Source organism: Desmodus rotundus, chromosome 4 (assembly GCF_022682495.2).
Source record: "Desmodus rotundus isolate HL8 chromosome 4, HLdesRot8A.1, whole genome shotgun sequence".
Taxonomy (NCBI): domain Eukaryota; kingdom Metazoa; phylum Chordata; class Mammalia; order Chiroptera; family Phyllostomidae; genus Desmodus; species Desmodus rotundus.
The window spans coordinates 180,814,113-180,841,396 of record NC_071390.1 but is presented as its reverse complement, the minus strand read 5'-3'; the positions used below and the strand labels follow the sequence as shown (position 1 = coordinate 180,841,396).

The 27,284-nt window shown below is 50.0% G+C and overlaps 1 protein-coding gene across 1 annotated transcript in view; it reads left to right on the top strand.

Annotated features, from left to right (window-relative positions):
- Nucleotides 1–27,284, top strand: part of POLN (DNA polymerase nu) — an 83,324-nt gene that overhangs the window by 35,794 nt on the left and 20,246 nt on the right. The window contains exons 10-17 of the mRNA XM_024573510.3: nt 563–646; nt 1,189–1,284; nt 7,644–7,700; nt 8,566–8,619; nt 9,181–9,246; nt 25,034–25,091; nt 25,597–25,671; nt 26,504–26,618. Coding sequence (XP_024429278.2) covers nt 563–646; nt 1,189–1,284; nt 7,644–7,700; nt 8,566–8,619; nt 9,181–9,246; nt 25,034–25,091; nt 25,597–25,671; nt 26,504–26,618 — 605 coding nt within the window. The remainder of the gene's footprint in view (nt 1–562; nt 647–1,188; nt 1,285–7,643; nt 7,701–8,565; nt 8,620–9,180; nt 9,247–25,033; nt 25,092–25,596; nt 25,672–26,503; nt 26,619–27,284) is intronic.

The following is a 27,284-nucleotide window of genomic DNA, read 5'->3' as shown; positions in this document are numbered from 1 at the left end:
ATCTGCTTATTATTTTACTGAGGAACCCTTGTCTCTCTTGCTGCTTTCAAGATTCTCCCCTTGTTTTTGTTTTTGAAAGTTTGATTATAATGTGTCTCGGTATTGATCTCTTTGATGAGCTCTTTGAGTTCGTCTCCTGGAAGTTTGTTGAGCTACTTGGATGTCTATATTCACGTCTTTCACCAATTTGAGAGGTTCTGAGCCATTATATCTTTCAATATTCTTGCTGCCCTCTCTCTTCTCCTTCAGGATTTCTAGGCTTGGTGGTGCCACCAGGTTCCTTAGGCTGTGTTCACATTTCTTCAATCTTTATGCTTCTGTTCCGCAGCCTCAACAGTTTCCACTGTTTTCTTCCTGAGTCTCCCCATCTTGCTTTAGTTATTGGAGCATCCTGAAGGTAGTTGTTTTAAAGTGTCTGTCTCATACTTCTGTTGGTCCCTTAGCAGCAGTCTCAGTTATCAGATGACCATTGGGGTATCACTGTGCTTGGGACCAACAAAGGCCCAAAGCTCAGGAGTAGTGGCAAACTGGTGACGAGACTGCGTTTCCGTCACATTCACAGTCTCGTCTCAAGGAGCTGGAGCAGGAAGCCCATTTTGTTGCAGGAGAGCAGTTTCTTATAACAAGTAATAATCAGCTTCGTGAGGTAAAGCTACATTTTCGTTCTTTTTTTAAAATTTTTTTTAAAAGATTTTATTTATTTCTTTTTAGGGAGGGGGAGGGAGGGAGAGAGGTAGAGGGAGAAAGACATCAGTGTGTGGTTGCCTTTCACACACCCCCTACTGGGGACCTGGCCTGCAACCCAGGTGGGTGCCCTGACTGGGAATTGAACCAGCAACCCTTCGGTTCGCAGGCTGTCGCTCAATCCACTGAGCCACACCAGCCAGGGCCATTTTGGTTTTGTTTTAAAGTGTACTTCTTATTCAGGGGCTAAAGGGAGATTCATTCTGAATCTATCTATGCTGCTGCATGTTGCTTGTCTGAAACGTATGTCAGTCCGCACTCTCACACATTGAGAGTCATTGCTTCAGAGCCTCCAGCCCAAGAACAGCACTAAGTGGGCATGTAAGCATCTTGCACTGTGCAGCCGGCGTGTCCGCTCTGGCTGGCTGCTTTACCCTGTCGGGGCGAGGTTTGGCTGCTCTCACACCTGCGGCCCTCTCCGCGCATGTACTCCTTCTGTTGAAGATCCTGTTTGGCAAACTAAAGCTGCACCTGCTGAGTCCAGCGGAGACGCTTCCCAAGACGGGGCTGCGGAGACACCTGTCCACGTCCGAAGCTGTGGTAAGGTTTGAAAATTGTCCCCCTTTTTGTGAAACGATAGCGTGTTGACAGCACGTGAAAGTCAACTCTCATACCCGCCTGAGTCCTGGGCAGGACGTTCCAGCAGCGCCCACGGTGAGTGGTTCGAGTTGGTCATTGCCCCCACCCTATGCTTGTCGCCCCTCTGGTTATGCAGCAGGCGGAAAGAGACAGCTCTGCCGTTGTCCAGAAGCAGCCGATCAGCTCGATTCCCGCAAAGGCAGTTTGGTGCAGTTTTGCGCTGAAAAGCAATTTCTTGACAGTGTCGTCACAAGCTGTCTTTTTCACACCCCACAAGAGACTGGGAAGGGAACAGGGCATCAGTCCTCTCCTCTCGCCACACTTGCTTTAGGGAACTTTACCTACCCCTCTCTCAGGAAGGAGAGGGTTTAAAAGATGGCCCAGCGAGACTCTGCTCTCACAGAGCGGCGGAGCCTAGACCCACATTCAGAGCCTGTGGGCGGTGGGACTGAAGGCACGCAGTGCCGAGTCCGTGAGCCCTGTGCCGTGCGCCCGTGGGGAGGCAGCGAGGCGGGTGCACCAGCCTGTACCCTCCAGGCGCGTCCAGAATGTGGCTGTGCTGCAGAGGACAGTCACCTCCTAGGCCCCTCCATCATTCTTCTGTCTGCTCCTCTGAGCCCTGGGGGGGGCCCCGCTTGCTGCCTGTCTGCACACCTGGCCCTCAGGGGCTTGGGTGGCCATTGTCAGGTGAGGCCCAGACCGCTGTGGAGCCAGGGTCCACTGCAGGGACCTGAATCTGTCCTCTTCCACAAGTCTCTGCCCTCAGCGAATGGCCTGTCCCTCTCTGCATCCCTGGAGCCAGCTGTGGGGAAGCCAGGGCAGCAGGACGGCCCCCATGTCCACCTGCACAACCGGGGCCACATTACTTGACAGCTGTGTGCCCCAGGCTCCTGGTCTGTAGAAGAGGATTTTAGTAGGAGTCTCCCGACGAGAATCTTGTGAGGAGTCAGTAAACGAGAGAGAGGGGGAGAAAGAAACAGTATTTAGAACCCTGTCTGACATACAAGCTCTCGAAAACCAATGAGTATTGGCCGTTATTATTAGCTTCTTCCTCCAGACCTAGGAGCCACCTTTGATTTCCTTTCAGCCTCACCCACAGCAGGTCTCACAGTACCTGCCTGTGAAATACACCTTGGGTCTGCCTACTTCTCTCCGTCTTCACTGTCACCAACTTCATTTCCCCCTCCTACATTCCTCCAGAGCTTCCTGCGCAATCTCCCGTCTGCCGCTCTTGCATCTGGGCAGAGTGGTCTTCCAAAGCATTAGAAAAACCATGTCAGTCCTGTGACTCGAACTTCCAGTGGTGACCCTTGGAATAAAATCCCAGCTCTCAAGCGTGTCCCCCAGGGCCACGCGTGTGGCCCTGCCCCTTCCCTTGCCTCACTCCCTCCGCACACCCAGCCCCCACTGAGCAGGCACAGCCCTGTCCTCCAGAGACTCTTCCCCCAGAGCCTACACGGCTTCAGGTTGTCAGCTGAAGAGTTGCTTTCAGAAACGCCCCCTCTGGCCACTCAGAGGACAGCAAGGCCCCAGTCACAACCCGTTTCTTCACAGTAATTTCTTCTCTGCACACAACTCGCCACCACCTAAAGTTGCCCAGTGGATAAGTTACTTGCTTATCCACTGGGACGTAGGCTGCACAGAGCAAAGGCATCGTCTGCCTGGTGCACAACTTTCCCAGAGCCACGCCGCCCACAGCTACCGTGCAAGGAGCACCGGACAGCAGGGGGCAGGACCCAGCTTGCTGGGGAGCCTGGTGTGGATTTCAGTGCACCCTGACCAATCCGGGCAGCATGCCCAGTTCCTGGCCGGGGCGACCTGGGGAAGCCGTCCATGTTTCCCCTGGCCGTGCCTGAGTGGGGTCCTGGGCTGGCTTCTCCGTCCTGGCGCCAGCTGGCAGTACTGCCCTTCCCTGGCCACCCCTCAGCTCCTCGAGATGACAGCCACGTAGAAAGGAAAAGGGATTCTCTCTGCTCTGGGTGTGCTTTCTCGCAGACAGAATTAGATGGTGACCTTAATTTTTCCCCACAAAGACATGAGTGACCTAAATTATATTAGCCTCACTCTCTTAGTTAGCTGGACAAGCCATACGATTCTGCGCCTTTCAACAAGACAAACTTTTATTCGGCAACACATGCGCGTGGTTAGATTCAAAGTGAAGACCCCTTCTCTTCACTTCCCTTCCCCCTCACTGTGGACTTCAGGTAGTGGGTGGCCCAGAGCCATTCAAGGGAGGCGCCACTGTCATCCTAGCTATGATTTTATTGGACTTCCCCCTTGAGAGCAGTGTTAGGGTCACAGCAAAGTTCGGTGGAAGGTACACAGCAGTCTCGCCTACCACTGCACCCCGTCCCACAGCCTCCCCCACTATCAACATCCCCCACCAGACTGGTGCACTGGTTATGGTCACCGAACCTACACTGGCAAGTCATCATCACCCGGAGTCAGGCGTACGTTAGGGTCACTCCTGGGGCCGTGCACTCCGCGGGTTTGGACAAACGTATGGTGACGTGTGTCCATTCTAATCCCGTGCAGAGCAGTCTCACTGCCCTAAGCGTCCTCTGTGCTCCATCTTCCCTGTAACCCACAGGGGGCCACCCATCTTTCCGCCGTCTCATAGTTTTCTCTATTCTAGGATGTCCAACATTTGGAATCACACAGTGTGGAGCCTTTCCAGACTGGCCTCTGTCACTCAGTCACATGATTCACGGCTTTTCCGTGGCTTTCGTGGCTTTGATTGCTCCTGTCTTTTTCATGTGCCGAATAATACTCCATGTCTGGATGTAACAGTTTGCTTTTCTGCCCATCTACTGAAGGACATCTTGGTTGCCTCCAACTTTCGGCAATGATGAATAAAGCCTTTTAAACATCTGTGCACAGGGTTCTGTGTGGGTGTTGAGTTTTCAGCCCCTTTGGGTAAATGACCAGGGAGCCCGATTGCTGTGCGGAGTGGTGAAGGTACCGTCAGTCTTGCGAGAAACCACCACACCACCTCCCAAAGTCACCGAGCCGCGTCACCCCCCAGCAGCGAGGGTGCGGTCCTGCTGCCGCTCATCCTGCCGGCACTTGCTGCGTCGGGTCCTGGGTTCTGGCTGTTCTGACAGGTGTGTGGTGTGTCTTGTAGCTGGTTGGAGGCTCACTGATAGGCTGTTATTGTCACTGTGTGTGGGGACTGATGTTTCCATAGTCCAAGTGACAGCAGTGAAGACAGGGCAAAGTGGGTGGATCTTCAGAGCATTTTTAAAAATATATTTTACTTATTTTTAGAGAGAAGGGAAGGATGGGAAAAAGAGGGGTAGAGAAACATCGATGTGTGAGAGATATATCCATCAGTTGCCTCTCACACACCCCCTACCGGGGACCTGGCCAGCAACCTAGGTATGTGCCCTGACTGGGCATCGAACTGGAGACCTTTCGGTTTGCAGGCCGGTACTCAATCCACTGAGCACCAGCCAGGGCTTTCAGAGCAGTTTTAGAACAGAAAGAAACTTCTGTGAGTGTGAACAAAAGTCAGGACTGTGGGGTAATTCCTGGTTTTCTGAATTCTGCGTCTGAGCAGAGATGGCAGCTACTGAGGGAAAACTGGGAGGGGAACAGATTGTTGGGGCAGAAGGGAGTAAGTTCAATCTTGGACTTAAGACAGAGACAGTGACACATGTCACATGCACCATTGGGCCTGTGAGAATTCTTTGTGCTGGAGATGCACACTTGGGGCTGGCCAGCCACTTTTAATAAAGTCACCTGGGCTGGTGGTCCTCAGCCCTGGCAGGAGCTTTGGAAAAATACTTGTGCCCAGGCCCACGACGGGTCCACGGAGTCAGAGCCTGTGGCTGGGCGGCCTAGTCACGGGCATGCTTTTGAAGCTCCCCAGCTGATGCTAATAGGCAGCCAGCATTGATAACCAGAGAACAGCTCAAACTGCCAGGTAGAAGCCAGAGAGAGAGCAGGCACTTGCTGCGTGGCCACAGTTGGGGGGGGGGGGGGGGATGAGAAGAATGTGGCTTCGGGAGCCAGCACGGGGAGTGGTTGATAAGCTCGCGGAGCAGCAGGCAGCAGGGCACTCTGCCCCTGATCTCTAACCAGTTCTGGGCCTCATCCAGAGTTTGTATGAGATCAAACACTTCATCCTTTTCAAGTGTTCTCAGGCAGCTCATGTGAGATATGCGGGGAGACTGTGGTCAGAAAGTTATTTTGTCAGTAAGGTATCAGGATAAGGAGAGTTAGTTGATCTTAAGCAGGGTTTTGTTTTTTTCTTTCTGTCTTTTTTTGGCTAAGTATTTTCATGCACTTTCATCCCCCTAGGAGTAGCTTTTCTAAGAAAACAGCACATCTGACTGAGACTGAGGCTGGAGCCACCCCCACCCCCCCACCCCCCGCCACCACCTGGGCAGTGCCTGCTCCCAGGACCAGCGTCGGGGCTCCTGCCGGGGTTTCCCTGGGTGGCTGGAGCTCTGTCCCTGGTCTGTCTGCAAACAGTGATGCAGTTCCGTGGTTTCCACCGTTGCACTGAAGTTAGCATGCCAGCTCTCCTCAAATTAATGTATTGATTGAAAAATGATCCTAATCAAAATCTTAGCAGGAGTTTTTTGTAGAAACTGGCAAGCAGATTCCCAAATTTATATGGAAATGCAAAAACTAAGAAGTTGGACCAAGATAATCTTGGGAAATAAGGCACTATTGGAAGACAGTCTATTAGATACCAAGACTAATCATAAAGCAACAGAAATTAGTGGGAATTAATCAGCACAATGTAGTGTCAACCCAAAGACAAGCAGACAGATCACAGGACTAAGAGAATCCGCAAGCTGGGGACATAAACAATTTGGGGCCAGCGCCTTTGGACCCCTATGTCACACCATACGCAGAAACCAATTCCAGGTGAATTGTATATCAATGTATAAAAAGCAAAAGAACAAAGATTGTAGAGGATACCATAGGGAACGTCTTCAAGACCTTGAGACCTTGACGCCAAGCGCCTCAACCACAAAGAAAGAGATTGGCAGATCGGGCACCAGTACAGTCGAGAGCCTCTGTTTATGGAAAGACAGCACTGAACACGCGAAAAAGCCAGCCCTACGGGGAGGAGGCATTTCCAGTACGTGTAACCGACTGAAAGAAAGCTCTGTTCGGACGAATGAATGTTTACCAACCAGGAAGAAAAAGACACAAACCAGTTTTTTGAATGGGCAAAAGACACGAAGAGAGGTTTAATGAAAGATACGCAATTAGTCAATAGCTGTTTGGCTACTTACTGTTCTCTCTCTCACTCACTGGTGAGATAGACATTAAAACCATAGAGAGAGATCACTTCAATTTGCCAGAATGGCTAGAATTAGGACTGAGGGCGGCAAAACAAACAAACAAGCAAGAAAACCAACTGAGGAACGCGTGCATCACCAGGGATGTGGGGCCACTGGGCTTCGTGTGTTGCTGGTGAGCTGGCTGGTGGTGTCTCTGCAGCGGGGCCACCTTGAGCCTCTGTGTGTGCCCATTCATGGTAACCAACGTCTGTGTGCCAGGAGGTCACACCGGCGCCCTTCAGAATAGCCTGGCGCGGCGGCAGCCCACACAGCCATCCGTGGTGGGGTGGGTAAATACCGTCCTGCCTTCCCGCAAGGCAGCATTACAAGTGAGCCACGTGCTCTCCCCACGATGACGTGGGGGAACCGTAAAGCCAGAATGGAACACAGGAAGCCATGCACAGAGTGTACCCGTCCTATTCTGTTGACTAAAAGTCCAATGACGGGGGAGTGGCCGGGACAGCAGAAGTCGGTGGTGGAGGGGCAGGGACCTGCTTGGGAACCGGGACGTTCCACCTGGGCGAACCTGAGGGTGTTCGCTTTGTGATGGTTTAACAATTTGCATTCATATGATCTTGTACTTCGCTGTGTGTCCTATTTTGAGTTTTGGAAATTAATTTCAAGAACCACAATCATGTTCCAGTGTTACATCCCTGACGGTGTGCCCGATCACTGTGATTCCGATGTCGGGTATTCCTGAACTATCAAGTCACACGTTCGTGGGCGTTTTTCCCAGTTTACTCTCCTGCGAGGTATTCTACTTGCTCTGGATTTAGATTTCACTAATCAAAATCTCAGGAGAAATCTTGTTCCCGGGTCTTGTGAGGCCAACAGTGACCCTGTAAGGGATTAAAGGTAGGACCCTCTATAAATTGACCTGACTTTGCATCTTCATTTTGGAAAGCATGCTCAATGTAGACCATTTTCTTATTAGGACTTTTTCCTGCTAAAAATAAGTGCTTGAAATGTTGAAATTAAATGAAGGAATTATTTTGGTGGTAATTTATTCTCATTTTTTAGTTAAATGCTCTGCAAGACCTCCATCCATTACCCAAGATCATTTTGGAATATAGGCAGGTAAGTTAAGTTTTGTTTTTTTAAGTTGGTGATGAAGGGGAAGCATGTGGTGCCGTCTCTGGTAACAGAAGTCCGTGATGTCCGAGGTGGCCCTGACGTGGTCCTGAGGGGAGCAGAGTCTGTTCACACTGACCTTGTATTAGCACTGCTGACTCGCGCCCCGACGTGGTTTTGCTCAGGTCTGCAGTCAGCCGCACTCGGCACTGCCGGGGGACTGGGGAGACCTCAGACGGAAGTGTCTGGTGGGCTCCCGTCAGTGCCTCTCTGGGAAGCCTCCTCCCGCCCCCCCGCGCCTGGGCCTAGTGCACCTGTGCATTCCCAGGTGCACCAACGGTGCTGCTCACTGACCCACCTCCCCTTCTAGCTGCGCGTCGGTTCTCCACTCACACACCTGTGTTTGCTCTCAGTTGTTCGTGAACCATGTGCATCGATTTCGCCAGAGCCTCGGTTTTTATTCGCTGAGAGAACTGTGACTTGCTCTCTTTGCTAGGGTTGGGCAGCTGTTAGAGGGCTTGACTGTAGCAACTGACCCTGGTCCTTGACGTAACAAAGGGATTCAAAGAGAACACAGGGGCACCACAGGGGATACCAGGTGATGGGTGGGTGGGAGCGCTCGTTCATCTTTGTGACTTGTCTGTGAAAGAATTATTCCAGAGTAGTGCATTCCTCCAGAGAGGGGTAAGGGATACCTTTCTGTGTGGGTCAGTGTTGCTGAATTCTGGGAGCCACACAAGGCCACTTCAGGGCCTCCCAGAGTCATCCCAGGTGCCATCCACGGTACATGCCCAGCACTCGAAGAAACATGGCTTTGGCGCTTGTGCCCACTCACACAAAGAAAATGATTATTTTTGTCTTTGTAATTTAGGTTCACAAGATCAAGTCAACCTTTGTAGATGGACTACTAGCTTGCATGAAAAAGGTAATTGAGGCTAAAAAATAGTAGGAGTGTGGTTTACACGTGAGTTCAGATAGATGTAGAAGTCCTCTGAGTTTAGTTAGTGGTGAAATAATCTAATCGACCTGCAGCTGTGAACCATGATTTTGCTGTGAGTCAGGCCTCTCTATGGGAGCTGGGGCGGATGTGGAGGCTCGGCTGCTGCCCTCATGCGACCCCACCCAGGACTATGGCTCATTTCTGCGGTCCTCGCAGGGAGGTCTGCACTCGGAAGCCACACAGCCACCTGGGATGCATGGCCCCTCCTGAACCCTACGGCTCCTGTCCCCTCGCACAGGGTTTTTAAGTGACTCAAGGACCCATGCGTCCTACTGCAGTGTCCCATTGGCGAAGGGACATCATCTTGTCCACACTGATCACACGGCAGCAGTGCCTGACACCTGGGACCTGTCGGTGGCGGCTTAGGGCCTGTGCGTGGGAGCAGGGAGGCTCGTGTCTGGAGGGGCAGAGCCTGAAGGGCGAAGCGCGTGCCCGACTCCACGGTGCGTTGTCAGACCTGTAACGGGTTCTTTCTAACCGATAAAGGGCTCCGTGTCCTCCACGTGGAACCAGACCGGGACTGTGACCGGAAGACTTTCCGCCAAGCGCCCTGTGAGTTCATCCGCGCTCCTTGCTCACTGTCAGTTTTCGTTCTAAGAGGGGGCCCCATGCTGATAGGGCGTGATTTTTTGTTTATTCATTCACTTAATATTTATTCAGCACCTACTGTGTTTTGGAAACACAGAGAGGGACAAGATGCTCAGTTAGGGAGGTGTTCCTCCCAGCCACAGAGCTGTGTCTGCAGTGCTGAGGGCAAGACCAGCACCCCGTTCCCATCCTCACCTTCGTTCTCAGATTCGTGCGGAACAGGTGACTTCTGACATCCAGAAATGGGCTGAACTGTCTGAGGCTCTGACACCCCCTCCATGTCGTTGTTCAAGGCCACCCCTGAGAAAAACGCTGAGATGCCCCGAGTGTAGGGTGCAGGTTTAAGAGCACGTAAAGCAATTAACTTTTTAAATGGTTTTACATTTTTGAATTAAAGACAACTCGTTACTAGTTTTTCATTATAGGAACAGTTCCTTAAGTGCAGAAAAGAAATGGAAAAAAAATAAAATAAAATACTAATCGAAGTCCCCTGGGGTCCCACCGTGCAGAATTAACTGTGGCCCACGTGCTGGGGCCTCTCCTCCCAGGAGCTTTGCCGAATGCATGTGTTTATGAAATACTGCTTTTCTACAAAAATGACACTACACTTCTGTTTTATGCTTTTTAATTTTATTTAAGAAGTCTTGATTCTACACATCAATTAATATATATATATCTGAATCTATATTTAGATTTAAATAATTGAATAATTTAAATATACGAATTAAGTATATGAATTATTTAAATATGCACTGTATTATGTATACATTTGAATATATGTTCGTGGTAAAGAAATGCAAGTAATGCAGAAATTTATAGGATAAAAACTGGGAGTCCTCTTTCCCTTCCTTTGTACTGCCTGTGTCTGTCCTGCGGGTCCCTCGGTATATAGTCTGTACTGCGTCCCGCCAGGCCGGCACCAGCCCGCAGGTGTGCGGGTACCTGGTGCGCACAGGCAAGCAGGTGACAGCGGAGCAGAATGAGGCTTGGACTGGACGGGCCTCCCCTGGGCCGTGCAGGAGCTGTGGCTTTTGGTGGGGTATGCCCTCTGAGGACTCTTGAGTCACGAGCTGTCTCTGGAACAGCAGGCCCTCTCCAGGAGGGGCCTGTTTTGGACATGCCCCTTCAGAGGGCAGTTCTGTGTCTTTACCCCGCCAGTGAGTACCGGACCTACCACCAGCACTAACGCCAGTACCAGGGCTGAGCTGGACTCGAGCGCGCCCTCGCCCAGGAGCAGGCCCATCGTCACACCACAGCTCCTCCTCCTGCGTCCGCTGCACCCCCGTCCTGGTTGGTGCCCCTTCTCCTCGAGGACTCACCCAGAATTCTCCTGGGAAAAGTCACTTTTCAGGGAGGCTCTTGCTCTTTCCTATTTTTATTGCATTTGCAGGTTAATCTCTTGCTCTGCTTTATTTGCTTCCAGACATTTCTAATGTGTCTGGTTTGTGGGCAGCGCTCCTCCCAGGTGTTCAGTGAGGCTCTAGTTTTACTTCCTATCCCGCTATTTCAGTTGCCCTTTGGAAGGAGTAGATGAGAGCATAACACGTGTGTCCGGCACCACCTTTACCTGGGAGCCTGCACTGTGCGCAGCTGAGCAGCTGTCCCTCCTGATGGCCATTGAGGCTGCTTTCAGTTGCAGTTATTTTATGCTGAAACGCCATATTTGGGCTACGTTTTCTTGAGGATTCCCATAGCGTAAATTCCTAGAGATGGAACTCCTGAGTCAAAATATGTGTTTATTTTTAAGGCTTCACATTACTAAATTGTCCTCCAGAAAAAAATTATTTACATTCCCAACCAACCAACGCGTGAAGTGCTGGGTGCCTACATCCTTGCCAGTAAGAGCCTTCGTTGTGCTTACTAGTTCCTGGCTTGGTTTTTAAACTTCTACTTAAAATAGTTATTCTAGTTTAAGTGAGGTTGACTGTATAAAACAGTCACTCTTCTGTGAATTGTCTGTTCATGCCATTGGTCCGTGTCCCTGGAGGGTGCGGTTTATCGCACAGGTGCAGGAAAGCCCTCTGTTTAATAAGGATTAACCCTTTGCAAAACATGGGGTTGATTTCCTCCATTTCCTTTTGCCCTTAAATTTCTAAAATACATTCTGTTTGCCATACTTAAAGTGGCTTTCTATTTTACAAATAGTATGTGGTAATTGTAAAAAATTCAAACAATACATAAAACTATAAACGACACGGTAAAAGTCACCCGGAAGTGCAGAGCCTGTGGTAACGACCGTGAACCTCTGGGTGGCTGCCCTCTAATGTTTCTCTCCACACGTGCACACACACACGCGTGTACATGAACAGGGTTGCACCCTGCGTGCTGTCAATGACTGCAGAGCCTCCGTGGCCACACCAGCTAGCAGCCCCCACCCTCCAGCCCAGTGTCCTGGTCTCCCACACTGGCAGCCTGGAGTGTGGGCGTCCACGCCTTCCTCCAGACGGACAAGAAACCCTCTAGCGGACCAGCGTGTAGCCATCCGTGTGTGCACAGAGACATGTGGTGGCTTCGCCACTTACTTTACAGAATCAGAGCCTTCTTTCCCCACACCTTGCTGCTTTCTCTCACCAGCGGCTTGGGGGCTCCTTGCAGGTCCCCTGGCAGCCCCATCTCACTCTCGCCCACGTGTCTCCATTTCATGCTGTGCTCTGGAGCAGGGTGGGGGTCGGCACCGTGCACATGCGCCCTGGTATGTTGGTGCTTGTACTTGTGGGACAGACGGTCAGGTATGGAATTACCAGGTCAACGGGTATTACATTCGTACTTTTTCTTGGCTGTTCTAAGCTTGGCTTCCAGAAGCTCTCAGCTCCTGGCGTGGCCCGGAGCAGGGTGCGGCCACAACTTCCTGCTGTCTGTGGTCACTCCCTTTACTGAAGGCCTTGTCGTCTGTCTCTGCCTCACTGTCACCTTAGAATGGCCCCCCTCAGCTCCAGATTACTGAGGTGACCACCCTGTTTTCTCAGAGAACACCTGCATTTCCGTTTTCTCACGCGTCGCTCGTGCGTATTTAAACAGACACCGTGTCGGGGACAAAGTGGTGCCCTGAGGTGCCTGGAGCTTGAAGTGCACTGTTCCTTGTGTAAAGCACACAAAATACAGTTGAGTAACATTTTTAACAATCAGATTATAGCTGCTTTTCAAAATTTCCAGGAAGCTAGTCTCTCACACACACACAGGTCCTCCCAAGAGCAAGCGATTGTTAGAAAGGGCTCTTACCACGCACTTTTGCATTCTGCTTCCTGGTGGTTTCCGATAACAAGAAAATTGTTTTTGTCTTTGGTTGATGCACGTCTTTCCCATGTTTTGACATTTTAGTGAGTCGTTGACAGGTTATAGTTTATTTTAAGAACTGGGAGGAAATAGTTGATTCAACTCCCTCTCAGTAATAGACATAATAAACCTGTCGGAGCATTTTTGTGAAAGCTGTTTTAAGGTCTTTGTCGGATAATGCCGGCATCTGTATCATCTCGTCTTTGGTGTCTCATGTGATTTGGGGATTTTCTGCTTCCTCACGTGCCCAGTAATTTGGTGCTGTGTACTAGACATTTTGAACGCTGTGTTGTGATGGGTCTTGTCTAGGAATCGCATTAAAATGTTGATGTTTTGCTTTACTAGGCAATCAGCCTGGTTAGGCTGCAAGCTGGGACCTGCATTCCATGAGCGCTGGTTCCAGCACATGTTCAGTTTCCAGAGCATCTGCTGGCTAATTCGGATGGCCCCCAAACGATGGCCACCCAGTGGCCAGTCTGGGAATCAAGCTGTGGTCCGTCTGTCCCTTCAGTTCTCAAGTCTTCGCTACGTTGTTCGGGTGATAGTTCCCCGTGTGCAGCTCCAGGCTGAGCCCAGTGGTTTACAGGCAACGCCGTGATGCCGAGCTCCTCCCTGTCCACGGGGAGTCCAGTTAGCACCGGGGTCACACGAAGTTACAAGATTTTCCTTGTGACGGGGTCTTTTAAGCTCTACTCTCTTAGCGACTTTCAGATACAGGGTGGGGCAAAGGTAGGTTCACAGTTGTTGATGTGGGAAAAATACAGTAATTCGTCAATGCAAGGGAAAACCCTGTTCCACATACTCACCACTGCAACCCTGCCTTTGCCCCACCCTGTGTACGGAGCGGCGTCATCCCTGTAGTCGCCACTCAGGGCCTCACACCCCAGCACTGACTGACTCTATTTTCACCAGAAGTGTGTGGCTCTTCCAACACTGGCCTGTTTAGAAAACAACTTGGTTATTCTGGGTCTTTTGTGTTTTCATCGGAACTTCATAATCAGTTTTTAGATTTCTACCAAAAGATCTGCTGACTTTTTTGCATTGGGATTACACTGAATCTAGCGATTTAGGGAGATTCACATTTATCAATATTTAGTCTGCCATCTCTTTAGAAGGGCGTATCTTGTCATCCATTTGGGTCTCAGTGAAGTTCTCTTGGCAAGGTTTTGTAGTTTTCGGAGTACAAGTCTTTGAATATTTCGTCAGATTTATCTTTAAGTGTTTTTTATTTTTGGTACTACTGTAAATTGGATTGTTTCTATTCTGAAGTGTTCGTTGCTAGTTTATAGATACACACCTGATTTTTGTATTTTGACTTTGCATCATGCAACCTCAGTTCTAGTAGCTTTTCTTTGCAGATTCTATCTGGTTTTCTGTGTAGACGGTCATGCCATCTGTGAACAAAAGAAGTGTTAGCTCTTCTTTCCCAAGATGGACTCCGTTTGTTTATTCTTCTTGCTAGGTTCTGCTGGCCAGAGCCCCCTGCACCAAGTCGGACAGAGGCGGTGAGAGCGACGTGCGGTCTTGTTGCCAGTCTGAGCGGGGCGCGCTTGGTTTCTTCGGAGAGAGGGCTGTGAGCTGTGGGTTCCACAGAAGCACCATAACCAGCTCGAGGGGTTCCCTTCAAGTAACAAGTTGCCGAGTTTTTATGTGGATGTTGGATTTTGTCAGAAAAGTATTTTTTGCATCTGTTGAGATGATCATATGGTTTTTCCTCTTAAATTTGTTTATATAGTGGATTACACTGATGGATTTTCCAACGTTAAGCCAACTCCGCATTCCTGGAATAAAGCCCATTGGTCTTGATGTTTATCTTCTGTATGTGTGTGTGTGTGTGTGTTTGGATTCGATTTGCTGGAAGTTTGTTCAGAATCTTTGCACCTGTTTGAATGACAGGCACTGTTTCCTGGTTCTCTTTCGTTGTGGTGTCTTCGTCTGGTCTCGGGAGCAGGTTAATGCCAACCTCAAACACTGAATTGAACGTATTCCCTCCTTTTCAAGTTTGTGGAGGAATTTGTATAGAATTATTTTTGTTTCCTCCTTAATTAATAGAATTTACTAGTGAAAGTGTCTGAGCCTAGAAGTTTCTCTGTGGGAAGGTATTTAACCATAAATTAAATTTCTCGAATCAAGTAAGGCTCTGCAGTTTGTTTATTTCTTCTTGAGTGAACTTGATAGTTTGTGTCTTTCAAGGAATTTGTCCATTTCCTCTGAATTGTTAAGCTGCTCAGAGTGTTCCTTGGTTTTGTTCTTTTACTACCTGCCGGGAGGCCACCTCTCTCATTCCTCACCTGCGAAACTTGTGTCTTCCCACTTTTTGCCCCCGGGATCAGGTTTTGGGTTCACTGATTTTCTCTATGGTTTTTGTTTTTGATTTCATTGCCTTATGCTTTGATGTTTATAATTTTCTTTCTTCTGCTTTGGGTTTAATTTGCTCTCCCTTTTCTAGTTTCTTAAGATGGAAACTGAGTTTATTTGTTTGCAACCTTTTTTTTTTTTTTCAATACAGGCAATTTGTGCAATATATTTGCCCCCACTTTTTTCTGCCGTTCAGTAAATGCTGATATGTTGTACTTTCATTTTCATTCAGTTAAAAAAAAAACCTTCTGGTAACACTTTCTATGTCTTCTTTGACCCAAGGGTTATTTAGAAGTTTGCTATTTGGTTTCCAAGCATCTTTGTTACTGATTTCTGATGTAATTCCGCTGCGGTCAGAGGACGTACTTTGCACCGCTTGGATCCTGTTCCGCGGGCAGTGCATTCCCTCGTGGGGTGTGGGTCGGAGGGTCTCTAACTCCCATTTAGACCAAGGCGGTGGGTGGGTAGTGCTGTCCCCGCCTGTCATCTTCTTGACTTGACGGTTTTCTGTCTGACTGTCAGGTGCTCCAGCCTCCAGCCACGGTGCAGTTTTCTTCTGCTGCTCGCAGGGTTAGCTCGTGCATCCCCTTGCAGAGTTTGCTTCCTGGACTTGGAGCTCTTTTCTTGGGGGCAAAACCACCGAGGATTGTTATGTCCTGTTATTTCTGTGAAATGACCTTTCTATCCCTGATAATATTATTTACTCTGAAATCTATTTTGTCTAATATAAAAATATAAACTTAACATAATTAAAGCACATTACACACAATTTTATAAATAGTGAAACTAATGAAAATGTTAGCCACTGTTAGTGTTAAAATAGCCACACTGTTTTATTGTGACTAGTGTTAGTGTGACGTCTTTCCCCCTTTCCTTTAATCTTTACTGGAGGGAGCGTTTAGTTGGTCTGCCTTTTATTCATCCTGACAGTCTCTGCCTTTTCGGGAATTTCAGCCCATTTACATGTAATGTGAGCATTTACAGGATTAGACTCAAGTCTGTTATCTTGCTGTTTGTTTTCTGTTTATCCTGGCTATTCTTGGTTCCCCTTTCCCTCTTTCTCTGCCTTCCTTTGGATTCACTGAGTTCTCATGGTCCTCTTTTATCCTTCCGCTGTGTTAGCAGTAACCGCTCTGTCATTCTAGAGGCTGGCTCAGCGTTTACCGTCCTCGCCTTCCACCCGTCACAGCCCGTCTTCATGTGCCACCACCGCGTCCCACGCGTGGTGTGACTCCATGCCACAGCGTGGTCCCCTTGCTGTCCGGGCCTTGTGCTGTTGTCGTCCCATATGTTACTTTTACATGAGGTACGTGTTCCACAACCTACTTTTTCCTTTTTAACAGATCTCAGTCATAAGGAAAGCCGCGTGGGCCTGGCCGTGCTAGCGCTCAGCAGCCCTGGTGCCCGTGGCGTGTCCAGGCCTCTGGTCGGCAGCAGCGTCTTCCTTCTCGTGACTCACATCACGGGGCTCTTGGCAACCAGGTCCGTCAGCTTTTGCATGTCCAAAAATGCCTTTATTTCGCCTCTGTTTCTAAAAGTTCCTCCTGTGAGGTATCAGGTTCTCAGTTGACATTTTCTTCTTTCCACTTTGAAGATGTTACTTTACTCACATTGTTTCTGATAAGAAATCTGCTGTCCTCTGCAGCGTTGTTTCTCTCTCTAATGTGTCTTTTTTTCTGGCTGTTATTGGATTTTTTTTCTTATAATCACTGGTGTCGAAAAATGCGATTATGATGTACCTTAGTGTGATTTTCTCACCTTCCTGTGTTTGAGGGCCCTTGAGGTTGTCGGGCATGACTCCCTCACGCCCTGCTCCATTCGTCCTTTTGCCCCTTAGAGCCCACTTCTGTGCACTGCTGGGCCGCTCGAACCCGCTGTGCAGCTGAGAGGCTCATCTCCCTTCTCTCCCTTGGGGGTGTTCCTGTTGCAGTTCGGGTGGTTTCTGTTACTCTGTCCTGTAGCTCACTCAGTGGCTTTTGTCACCTTCAATCCGATGTCAGTCCCGCTGAGTGTATTTTCTTATTAAACATGACAGTTTGCGTTTCTAGAAATTCAGCTTGGATCTTTTTTTATGTCATTTGCACCTCTACTTAATTTTTTTCAATATTTTGGATGCAGTTATAATAACTGTTTTCTGTTTACTGCCCTTGTCTGTAATTCCAACCCCTGTGTCCACTACAGATCAAAGGTTATTCTCATTATGAGTATTTTCCTGCTACTTTGCACACCTGGTACTTGTGGTTTGGATGCCAGACAGTGTGGATTTTACGCGGCTGCGTCATGGGCCTTTTTGTATTCCTGTGAGGATTCCTGGGCTTCCTTCTAGGACGAGCTAAGTTTCCTGGGAGCAGTTTGTGGCTTTCCAGTTTTGCTTTTACGGTGTGTGAGGCGGGTTGGAGAAGTGCTTGGTCTCCCGTGGCTCACGAGCCCCTACGCCCAAGACAAGGCCTTCCCGTGCTTCTTGCCTGTTGTCCCACGAATCGGGAGCTTCCAGAGAGTGAGGGGCTTCTGGCCCATGTGAGCGTCCTGCCCTATTTTCTAATCCTTTTGGACGGGCTTTCCCTGGCTTTCAGTCGTTTCCTCTCATGGATGCTGATCCATTCTCTGCCGGGTCCCCGTCCCTCTGCTGGGCTCAAGAAGGGGGTCATTGTACAGACCACCTGTGTTTTCTCAGCGTGAGGATGGCAGCTCTTGTTTTCCAATGTCCACATTCCGAGTGGGAGTAGAAGCTCCCATATAATAATTTTCAGTCGAGCCAAAGCCCTGCACTCCGTATGTGCTCGTATCAGTGAGTGTTCGCTCATCAGCGTCCTCTGTGTCAGAGCCTCGGTCTAGCACCCTTTTCAGACAGCCTCCGTACTTGCTCTCTTGAGATGCTCGTTGCAGCACATTTTCCCTGCCTGTGTGCTTCGCCTTCCTCCCCGGAGGGAAGCTCCATGAGGACCGGACCCTTTATGCCTGCCACACTGATGTATGTCCAGGCCCGGCTGTGTACCTGGGCCGCGGTGGGTACTGAGCACTACTGAACAAAAGACTGGATGTGTGAGCCACTCTTTTTAAATTGATTTGAGAGAGAGAGAGAGAGAGAGGAGGGGGAGACGGTGAGAGATAGAGGGAGAAACATGAATCTGTTGCTCTACTTATTCATGCACACATTGGTTGGTTCTTGTGTGTTCCCTGACCGGGGACTGAACCTGCAGCCTTGGTGCATTGAGACGATGCTCTAACCAACTGAGCTTCCCGGCCAGGGCCTATGTGATCCACTCCTGAGTTGTTCTCCCACGTCCCAGAGTCACCTGGCTCGGGGTCGTCATCCAGAGGACAGCGTGCTGACAGGGTAGGCCCCGCCCATTCCCCTGCCGGGCTATCGCACTCCTCACGCTGGGCACGAGTTGGTCAGGAAGGCTTTTGTTTGTCTAAACTTTCCTCTCCCAGGACTCAGCCATGTTCAAGTTCACGCCCCTCGGCCCTGGTTGTGTCTGTCCCTCTTAGAACTATCACATTCTTTCGCCTTCTCCTGGGAAAGCGGGAGGACCTCTGTTCTTCCTTCACTACCCCGAGCCGCATTCTTAGCCCTGCCTCATCATCTAATACCTGCTTATCAGGCGTGGCTCAGACACCCCTTCTAACGTTTCCACGGGGACAAGGCCGCTTTTTGTCAGGGTCCCCGCCTCACTGCAGCGCCACCCGGGGCACTGGCTCAGACTCACCAACACTTGTCGTTCAAAATCTGACCTTTCCCATGTACTTTCATCAACTCCGCAGTCTCCTTCTTCTCGGTCAGCCCCTTCAAAAATTTTTAAGGAAAATTTGTAATGTTAGTTTTAAAATACATTGGTTGGAAATGTTAAAATCCAAGCATTATTTAGATGGATTTTTGCTTTGTGTATTTTTTTCCCTTTGTTTTCTTTACTTTTCTAACTATATGTGCAGTATTTGGTTAGCATGTTTGGCACCTAACCAGAGCCATACTAAGACTCCTGCCCTGTTAGGGTTAGTGCTTCACTACTTTGTGACGCCTTGACCTTTCATACTTCCCTCTTGTGGTGGGTTTAGGTCACCTTTTTTTCTGCCCCTAGAGCCCCAGGCACACCCTCTCCTCCAGCCCAGGCTCCGTCTGGTTGCTGCCTGTTAGTTCTCACCCACCCCCCCCACCCCCCGGGGAAGGGTCCAGCAGGAAGCCTTGTCCGGCTTGCCCACCCGGCCCTCCCACTCCCGGAGCTCAGGTGCACGCCCCCTTCCTGTGAGGAAGGTAAGTGTGCGGCTGGTATTGTGAGCACAGATGTTCAGGTGCATTTTCCCAAGTGCGTTCTTCTCAAATCGCTTCCCCCTTTTAGCCCAAGTTTCGTGTTTATCATCCATTTTAACATGTTTCCTTGAATAATAGGTGGGATCTTATACTATTTCCAAACTCTGTGTAAGTGGTACCGTGTTGTACTCAAACACAGGCAGCTTGCTGTTTTCATCCAGCATCAGGTCTGAAGGTTCACCGCTGCCGACAGAAGTAGCTCTAGTCCGTGTACCCTGGCGCCGGTGCGGCATCTCATTGTATGAGTGTGCCGGACGGTTTCTCATCTTTCTGTTAGAAACAAGGCTGCAAGAAGAAACAGGGTCACGGCGCATCCTCGGGGGTGTGTGCAGACCTCTGCAGCATGTCCCCAGCGTGGCCTGGCCATGGGGCGTGCCGGCGCTTCGCTTTCCCCAGTCACCCCCAGAGGGGTCCCACTCCCATTCTTACCTGGGCACGCCAGGGCTCTGGCTGCCCCGCACACACCGCTGCTCCGGGGCTTCCAGAAGGTGTGCTTTTCGCCGGTTCGATGAGTGCGAATTCCTCTCTTTTTGTGGCTTAATTGGCATTTCTTTAATTACTAATGTGAGTGAGTGTATTTTCATCTTTACTGGTCATTTGGGTTTCCTCGGTGGCATGCCTGTTGGTGTCCTTGGCCCGTTTTCAATTCAGTGGTTTGTCTTCGTTAATTTGCTATGGGCACCAGCTGCCCTTTTGTTCGCCTGTATAAATGTCTTCTCCGGTCTGTGTGTGACTGTTGCGTGTCCTTTCCTGTTGCAGTCCAGGTCTTCGAGTTACAGACGTTTCCTACTGTAGTGTTGCCAAACTGGTGCTCTTTCCTTTATGGCTTGTGCTCCTTTGTGTCTTGTTCGAGGAATCGTTCCTTACTTGGAGATCATAAAGATACTTGGATTTTCTTTTAGTAGCTTAGGGTTATGCTTTTCACATTGGGTCTGCGGCCCCCTGGAATGTGCTTTTATGTAGATGGGAGGTAGAGATCTGATCAGTTTTCCATTCGGATGACTGCTTCTTAGAACTATTGTCCTTATAAGTTCTTACCCTAATAATTTGCAATAATCTGCAATGCCTCAATCCCATACCGACTTTGACAAACGCACGGCCCGTTTCTAGGCCCTCAGTCCTGTGCCCTTGGTTCACTTCTGCGCCCGCACACGACCGTGGCTTGTGACAGTTTCACTGTGGACGTGCAGTCCCCGCGCACCCTCTGCATCACCTGGCACTGTTCCCTCACACCGGGCCTCGCCTGCCTTCTCCTGCAGGCTCTTTGAGTCGCCTCAACATTTTATCCCAGAAACGAGCGGTGGCTGCCGTAAGATAGGTAGTCCCTACATGTTCTTGAAGGAGTGAATGCAATTGGGGACTTAAACCTGAGTTTTTGAGTATTAAATATAGCTAACGTATCATCGGAAGGAAAACAGTCGTAGCAGTTCTTACAGCTTGTGTTCATTTGGTAAAGGGGCTCCCTCCGGTAGTTTATGGAGTGTGGAAATGTTAATAGCTCGGACGCTACGTGTGAGGCTTGATCTGACCTGAGCTGCACAGGCCAGCCCAGCTGTGCCCCCGTTTCTCAGCTCTCATCCTCAGCCTCCCAGCAGGTCCTGGGGACACCTCCTTCGTTCCTCTCCAGTGGGAATGAGTTTGTCTGTCCATGTAGCTTTCAGGAACGTAGGAGGACACATCTTCCACCAACCCCTCAGCAGACATCTTCTTGTATCTGCCTGGAAAAGCCTCCTTCTCCAGCCCCTCTTCCTGCCCATTCATTCATTCATTCATTCAACAGACACCTGCTGAGCACTTCCTGTGTGCCGGGGGTGGGGGGAGACCACAGGCATACTACATGAGTCCTGATATGGGCGATGTTAAAATGTGGAAAACACGGAGTGAGGGCCGGGGACTGGTGGAGGCGGTAACCACCAGACAAAAGCTTTCAGGAGGTGAGGGAGCAGGCCCCACAGATGTCGGGAGAGGGGCACCTCAAGAGAGGGGAGCTGGTGCGTGCCAAGGCCATTGGGGCGGTCACAGGACCCCAGCACCACGCAGGGCAGGGCACACACTGCCCTGGGGCTCCGAGCAGCAAGTGAGCAGTGGCCACCATTGTGGGGAAGGTCCATGTGGCCCCTGCCCTGTTCTCTGCACCGGCTGTCCCTCTTATGTTTTTGTTGCCTTGGGTTTCACTTGTTTCTTTTTCCAACATGTTCTTAAGAAAAAGTGGTTTCAGGAAGCATCTGGTGCCGTCTGACAGGACTCCGCAGGCAGCAGAGCCCTGGTTTTAGGAAGACCGGAGTTCAAATCCCAGCCCGGGTTCTAGCCGTGTGACTCTAGCAAGTTATCTAACACCTGGGAACCTCGGTTTTCTCATCCATGAAGTGCTAAAAATCATGTGTCTTTGCTGGATTATTATGAAAATTATTTTTTTCATTTCACTCGTTCAGCTCTTTGTGGATTGCTGCTGTGTGCTGGGAAGGGCTGTAGGTGCCGAGCACAGGGGCAACAGACACCGCAGGACCGGCAGGCTTCTGGGCGCCTGGTCCTGCGGCAGTGCAGTGAGTCCGTTGTCCTCGAACCCTGTGGAAGCCGACCTTGCCGCCTGGGAAGATGTGGCTGCTACGTGTCCATTTGTAGATCAGGGCCAGTGGAGACCGCACCTGGAGGCCAGTGGTGACCCTCCTGATGGTCACTGCCACGCAGTGGAGATGGGGCTGCCCTACCAGTTCCTGCTGCCTCCCCAGAAACGCGGCTGAGCCGGAGGAGACTGACCAGTGGGCCGGTGGTGGTGCCCAAGCCCAGGCAGGGCCCAGCGGAAGGGCAATAGCGTCCTCCCGGTACTTTTTTTCCTGGAGCAGTTCGGGTAGAAGTTAACCAATTTTATTGGTCTTCTATAGGGACCAGTTTTGGGTGGCATTGATTTACCTCTGTTGCTTTTCTGTTTTCAATTTCATTCTAACTATTTATTACTTTTCTGTTACAATGGAATTAATTTGCCTTTTTTTTTTTTAGTTTCCCAAGGTACAAGCTTAGATTATTGATTTGAGACCTTTCTTCTTTCCCAAAGTGCTTCTTTCCCAAGCTACATCCCATATACTTCAATACTGTGTTTTTTCTGCATTTGACTCAGTACATTTCTTAAGTTCCCTTGAGGATTTTGCTTTGACTCCTGGCTTAGGCGGTGTGTTATTTAGTGTTCAAATATTTGGGAATTTTCTAGATATCTTAATTCCACTATGGTCAGAGAACATGCTGTGTGTGAAGGCTTGTTCTAGGGCCTGGGGCATGGTCTGTCCCGAGCAGTGTTCCCTGTGCACTTGAATGAGTGTGTATTCGGCTCTTTGCGTGCGAGGTTCTGGAAATGGCAGCGAGGTCAGGCTGGCTGGTGGTGTGTGCTGTTCGAGCCTTCCGTTCCCCCCGCTGGCTCTACCCCCAGGTTTCTGCAGATTCCTGACTGCAGTGTCTCAGCCTCTGAGTGCCCTCGCGGGTTTGTCTGTGCTTCAGTTCCCTCCGCTCGTCCTCTGTGTGCTCCTGGGTTCTGTCGTCAGGTGTCCACTCGTTTAGAACATTACATGTCCTCTGTAAATTTACCTTTGACCGTCACAGGACACTCTCTTCACACATGGTGCGTTCCCGTCTTCTGACGCCCCCTCGTCTCACACTGATGTGGCCACTCAGATCCCTCTTAATCGGTGTTTTCACGGCACGTCTCTTCCCTCCAATTTACCTTTAATCTCTCCAAATCATACTTAAAGTGGATTTCTTTTAGACAACGAATAGTTGGGTCTTATATTGTCCTTATATTTGCGTAATCTGACAACATCTGCCTTTTAATTTGTGTGTTTAAAGAATTTAAATCCAATATAATTATCAATACAGCCGTGTAGGGGTCTACCATTTTATTTTTTCGTTTGTCCATTCTGGTTTGTGTTCCTCTGTTCCCTCTTTCCTGCCTTCCTTTGAGTTATTGAATATTTTTTAGAATCTCATTTCAATTTGTCCATTGGATTTTTGGCTAAATCTCTTTGTATGATATTTTTAGTGATTGCTATGGTAATTATAGTATATATATCAATTCTAATATATTTTTAGATATTTTACCACTTCAAGTAAGTTGTAAAACACTTTTAAAAGCCAGTGACACACACCGATACATCACATCTACATGCATCGTGAACATCCCCAGAAAGTGCAATAACTTTGGCTTTTAGTCGTTACAACTATTTCAAACAACTTGAATGCAAATGTAGCATATTATATTTGCTCAGACGTTGACTCTTTTTGTTCATTCTTCATTCGTGAAGTTCTCAGTTCACTTTGGAGACATTTCCCCACGGCCTGAAGGGCTCGAGGAAGCCCTTCTTTCAGAGTAGGTGCCCGGTGACAGGTTCTCTCGGTGTTGTCCGCTGGGGTGTCCTTGGTGCACCTCCTTCCTGGGTCACACATGTGGTGAGAGAAAGCCCTGAGCGGGCGGTTCTTTCCTCCCAGCCCGCCGCTCCCCAGCTGCCGTGGCAACATCACTCCCGTCGTGGTGCCCCTGCGTCGGACAGTGCTGTCACTCTGGCTGCTTTCAAGATTGTGTTTCGGCCTTTGGTTATTAGCAGTTTGGGTATGATGTCTCCAGGCCTGATTGTCTTTCAATTTATCCCGTTTAGGGTTTTCAGCTTCTTGAATCTGAAATATGTGTCTTTCACTAAACTTGGGAATTTTTGTGCCATTATTTCTTTAAGTATTTTTTTTCTGCACAATTGTCTTTTTTCTCCTTCAGGGGCTCAAATAACGCAATGGTGTCCTTTTGATGCTACCCCACAGGTCCCTGAAGCTCTGTTCATTTTTCCCCAAGTTCCCTTCTCTCCTTACATTGGCTGTTTTCTATTGATCGACCTTCAAGTTCACTGGCTCTCTGTTTCTCTCATCTCTGTTCTGTTGGGAGCCTACGGTGGGAACAGGCAGTGTTTTTTGAAAGTTTCATGTGATTCTAATGTATAGAAAACTTGGGAGCCACTAGCTTTGTACCTCCAGGCCCCCCGGTCCTCACCTTAAAGAGTGAGGGTGACCACACCTGCTTGCCGCCTCCCAGGGCTGCCGGGGCCTCACGTGTCATCTGGGGTGCTCAGCAGTTTGCATGGTAGCACATGAGAGCAAAGCTAGGGAGACAAGACCAACCAACACGCAAGGAGCCCCACCGGTGGGCCACACGGCGCTGCTGCTCAAGATGCTGCCAGGGCCCAGGGGCTGGTGCACCGATGTCCCCGGTTTGAATGTAGACGCGGCTAGAGGCCAGCCACTCAGCACGTGGCTGTGACCTGTCACTGTCATCCCAAGTTGTGACAGCACTTGACAAACAGTCCCCAAGGGTTTTCAGGGTATGCAAGCATGTTTGCCGTCAGCCACGGGGCCGGCACCAAGTGCCCAGGGCACCAGAGGAGGGGTGGTCAGGGCAGGGAGACTAGAACTTTCACCTTCACATACGTCGTTACAGGAAAATAAAACCACAGGCTTCCCCGAAGTCTGTGCGTAGCATATTACGTAGGAATTTTCAAGTTAACCAAGCTGAGAAGCTAGGCTGCTGCCAAAGTTACCGTGTATGACTGCGCACAAGGGCCACCGGTGAGGCCACGGAGGTGCGCTCTCGCGCGTGCCGCGTGTGCCCGCAGTGTGTGCACCCGAGTCGGGTTTCAGTGGTAACGTGGTTATGCATGATACATTGGCACGGGCGATTTTGTTACCATTTAATAAAATGTGACGCATTTCAAGTACCCATAAATGTACAGATTAATTTAAAAGTAAATCTTTTAGCTAAAGCTATTCTCTTATTATTAACAGAATCTCCAAGGAATCTCCAAGCACCCAATTCAGATGACTAAACCTCAGGATTATAAAGGTAACACATTTCTTTCTACTTTGCTAAAGTCCTGGGTAACTTTTCCTGAAGATCTACAAGCGTTTGTGGCCGCTTTCCTAGTGCTTCCCAGAGGCTCTCCTCCGAGTCTGCCCGGCCAGGAGTCCAGTGCCCAGGGGAGAACAGGGCACAGCTGATGCGGTGCGGCCGCCCTTGCAGCAGGGCTGCGAGGGAGAGCGGATGATAATTATTCAGGGAGGGCAGCTCCCCTCCTACCTGCTCTCCCCCAGCAACCTCCCAACAACGGAAAAGCAACTATAGAGCCGGCTTTTACTGGTCTGAAAGTTGTTGGAAATGTTTGCACAAGCGTGCTTTCTCTTACGCTACCTCACTGTCACGCTGCTGAGTGCATTTCTAAGAAGCAGCTCAGGAGTATCTGGAACCTGGACTCCTTTGTCTTGAGGGTGATGTTAAAATCACTCTGTATGAGGAGTGGCTGTGGATGAGCTCATGGCCATGCTCACCCCATGTCCTGTGCTCGCCTCAGGGACGGAGGACACCCTCACGATTGCCCCGAGGACCGTGTTCGTCGCGGCTGAAGGACATACCTTCCTGGCAGCAGGTACGGGCAGACCGCGGCAGAGGCGCCGCGGGTCCCTGGAGCTCATGTATGCGCTTTGTGCCATTAAAATATTTAGAAATTCAGTCATTCAAAGGTACTTACAAAACTCACTCTCTAAAATAAACTCTAAGGCACATATTTATATGAGGCAAAGAGTTCTAATGCACAGTAAATAAGCACAGGTCTGCTCCCAGGGTCCCTCATGTCACCGTATCTCGATTGCAAATCTACACCAGCCTGCTCAGCCTGCCCCTCCGCCAGCCGTGTGGGCCGCTCTGCGGGCCTCCAGCTGGAACCCTCATTTCCAGAAGGTGCCTTGCTCCCTCCTTGGCCCCCTCCATGCCTTTGCTCAGACGTCACTGTCTTTATGAGGCTCACACTGACCCCCCAGCACAGCAGCACTTCGCTGCCCTGCCATCTCCTGGACCTCCTCACCCGCCCCTTCTGTGCCTTGTCTCACCTGCCACACTCTCCCCCTCCTGCAGAGGGAGCTCCACGAGCAAAGGGGCTGTTGCATGTTTGGTCACCAGCACAGCCCGGCACACAGCCCGGCACACAGTAGGCCCTTTCTGCAATTCTGATGCTCAGAATGAAAGGAGGAATGAGTGCAGCCCCTCTGGAGGTGTTGCTGGCCTCGCAGAAGGCTGAGGGGTCACTTGGATTTGCAGACACGGGATGCCAGTGGCCCTGCTGACCCAGGACTCTGGCAGAGGGGTGGGGGTTGGCCCTGATGCTGAGGTGGGTGGTGGGGGCTGAGGCGTGGGCAGCAACAAGGAGGGGCATTGTCGGCAGGTCCTGAACTAGCGCAGAGCTCTTTCGCTCTTTCTCACAGACTTTTCGCAGATTGAATTGCGCATTCTTGCACACTTATCTGGGGACCCGGAACTTTTGAAGTTATTCCAGGAATCTGAAAGAGATGATGTATTTTCTACCCTGACTTCACAGTGGTAAGATACATGAGCTCACAATAGTATCAGATCTGCAGGAAAGCCTACATTTTAAAAGCCTGAGGTTATTCCAAGGCTATTTTCATAAGAAAGAAATAACATTTTTCTCTAGAGGTTGGTCTTTTTGAAACGAAGAGTAGATAAGAGGGGTGCCAAGAGTTTCCTGAATATGAAACCCGATAGTGCTTAACCCCTGGAAAAGAAGTCTACTGCTAAAGGGTGTAACAGCAAGCACTGGGAAAATTGAAAGTGCAAGTCACGAGTCCCCTCCAGGTGACCAGCAGTGTGAAGGGCACAGAGCCCGGGGGACGGTCACTCTGCTGCCCCACCCCCACCAGGTGGGCCCGAAGCACCTTGGGCTGCACAGGACAGTCCTGCCTATGGTGACTTACACTCAAGACAGTCCAAGAGGAGGTGGCCTCGGGTCGTCGGGCAGAGCCTGCCCTTCTTTCTGTGTCAGCGTTGTTAGGGTGCCCACTTCTCCTGGTTGTGAAATCCCTGTGGCCTGCCTCCAAAACAGGAGGGAGGGAGAAGGTGCAGGCTCTCCTCCCACATCCTCCCTTTGGCCAGGAGGGTAATAGCCCTGCCCCAGAGCCCGCTATGGACGACTGACCACTGCACCTCACTTTCCAGAGCCAGGGTGTCAGCTGGCGTAGCTGTAAGAGA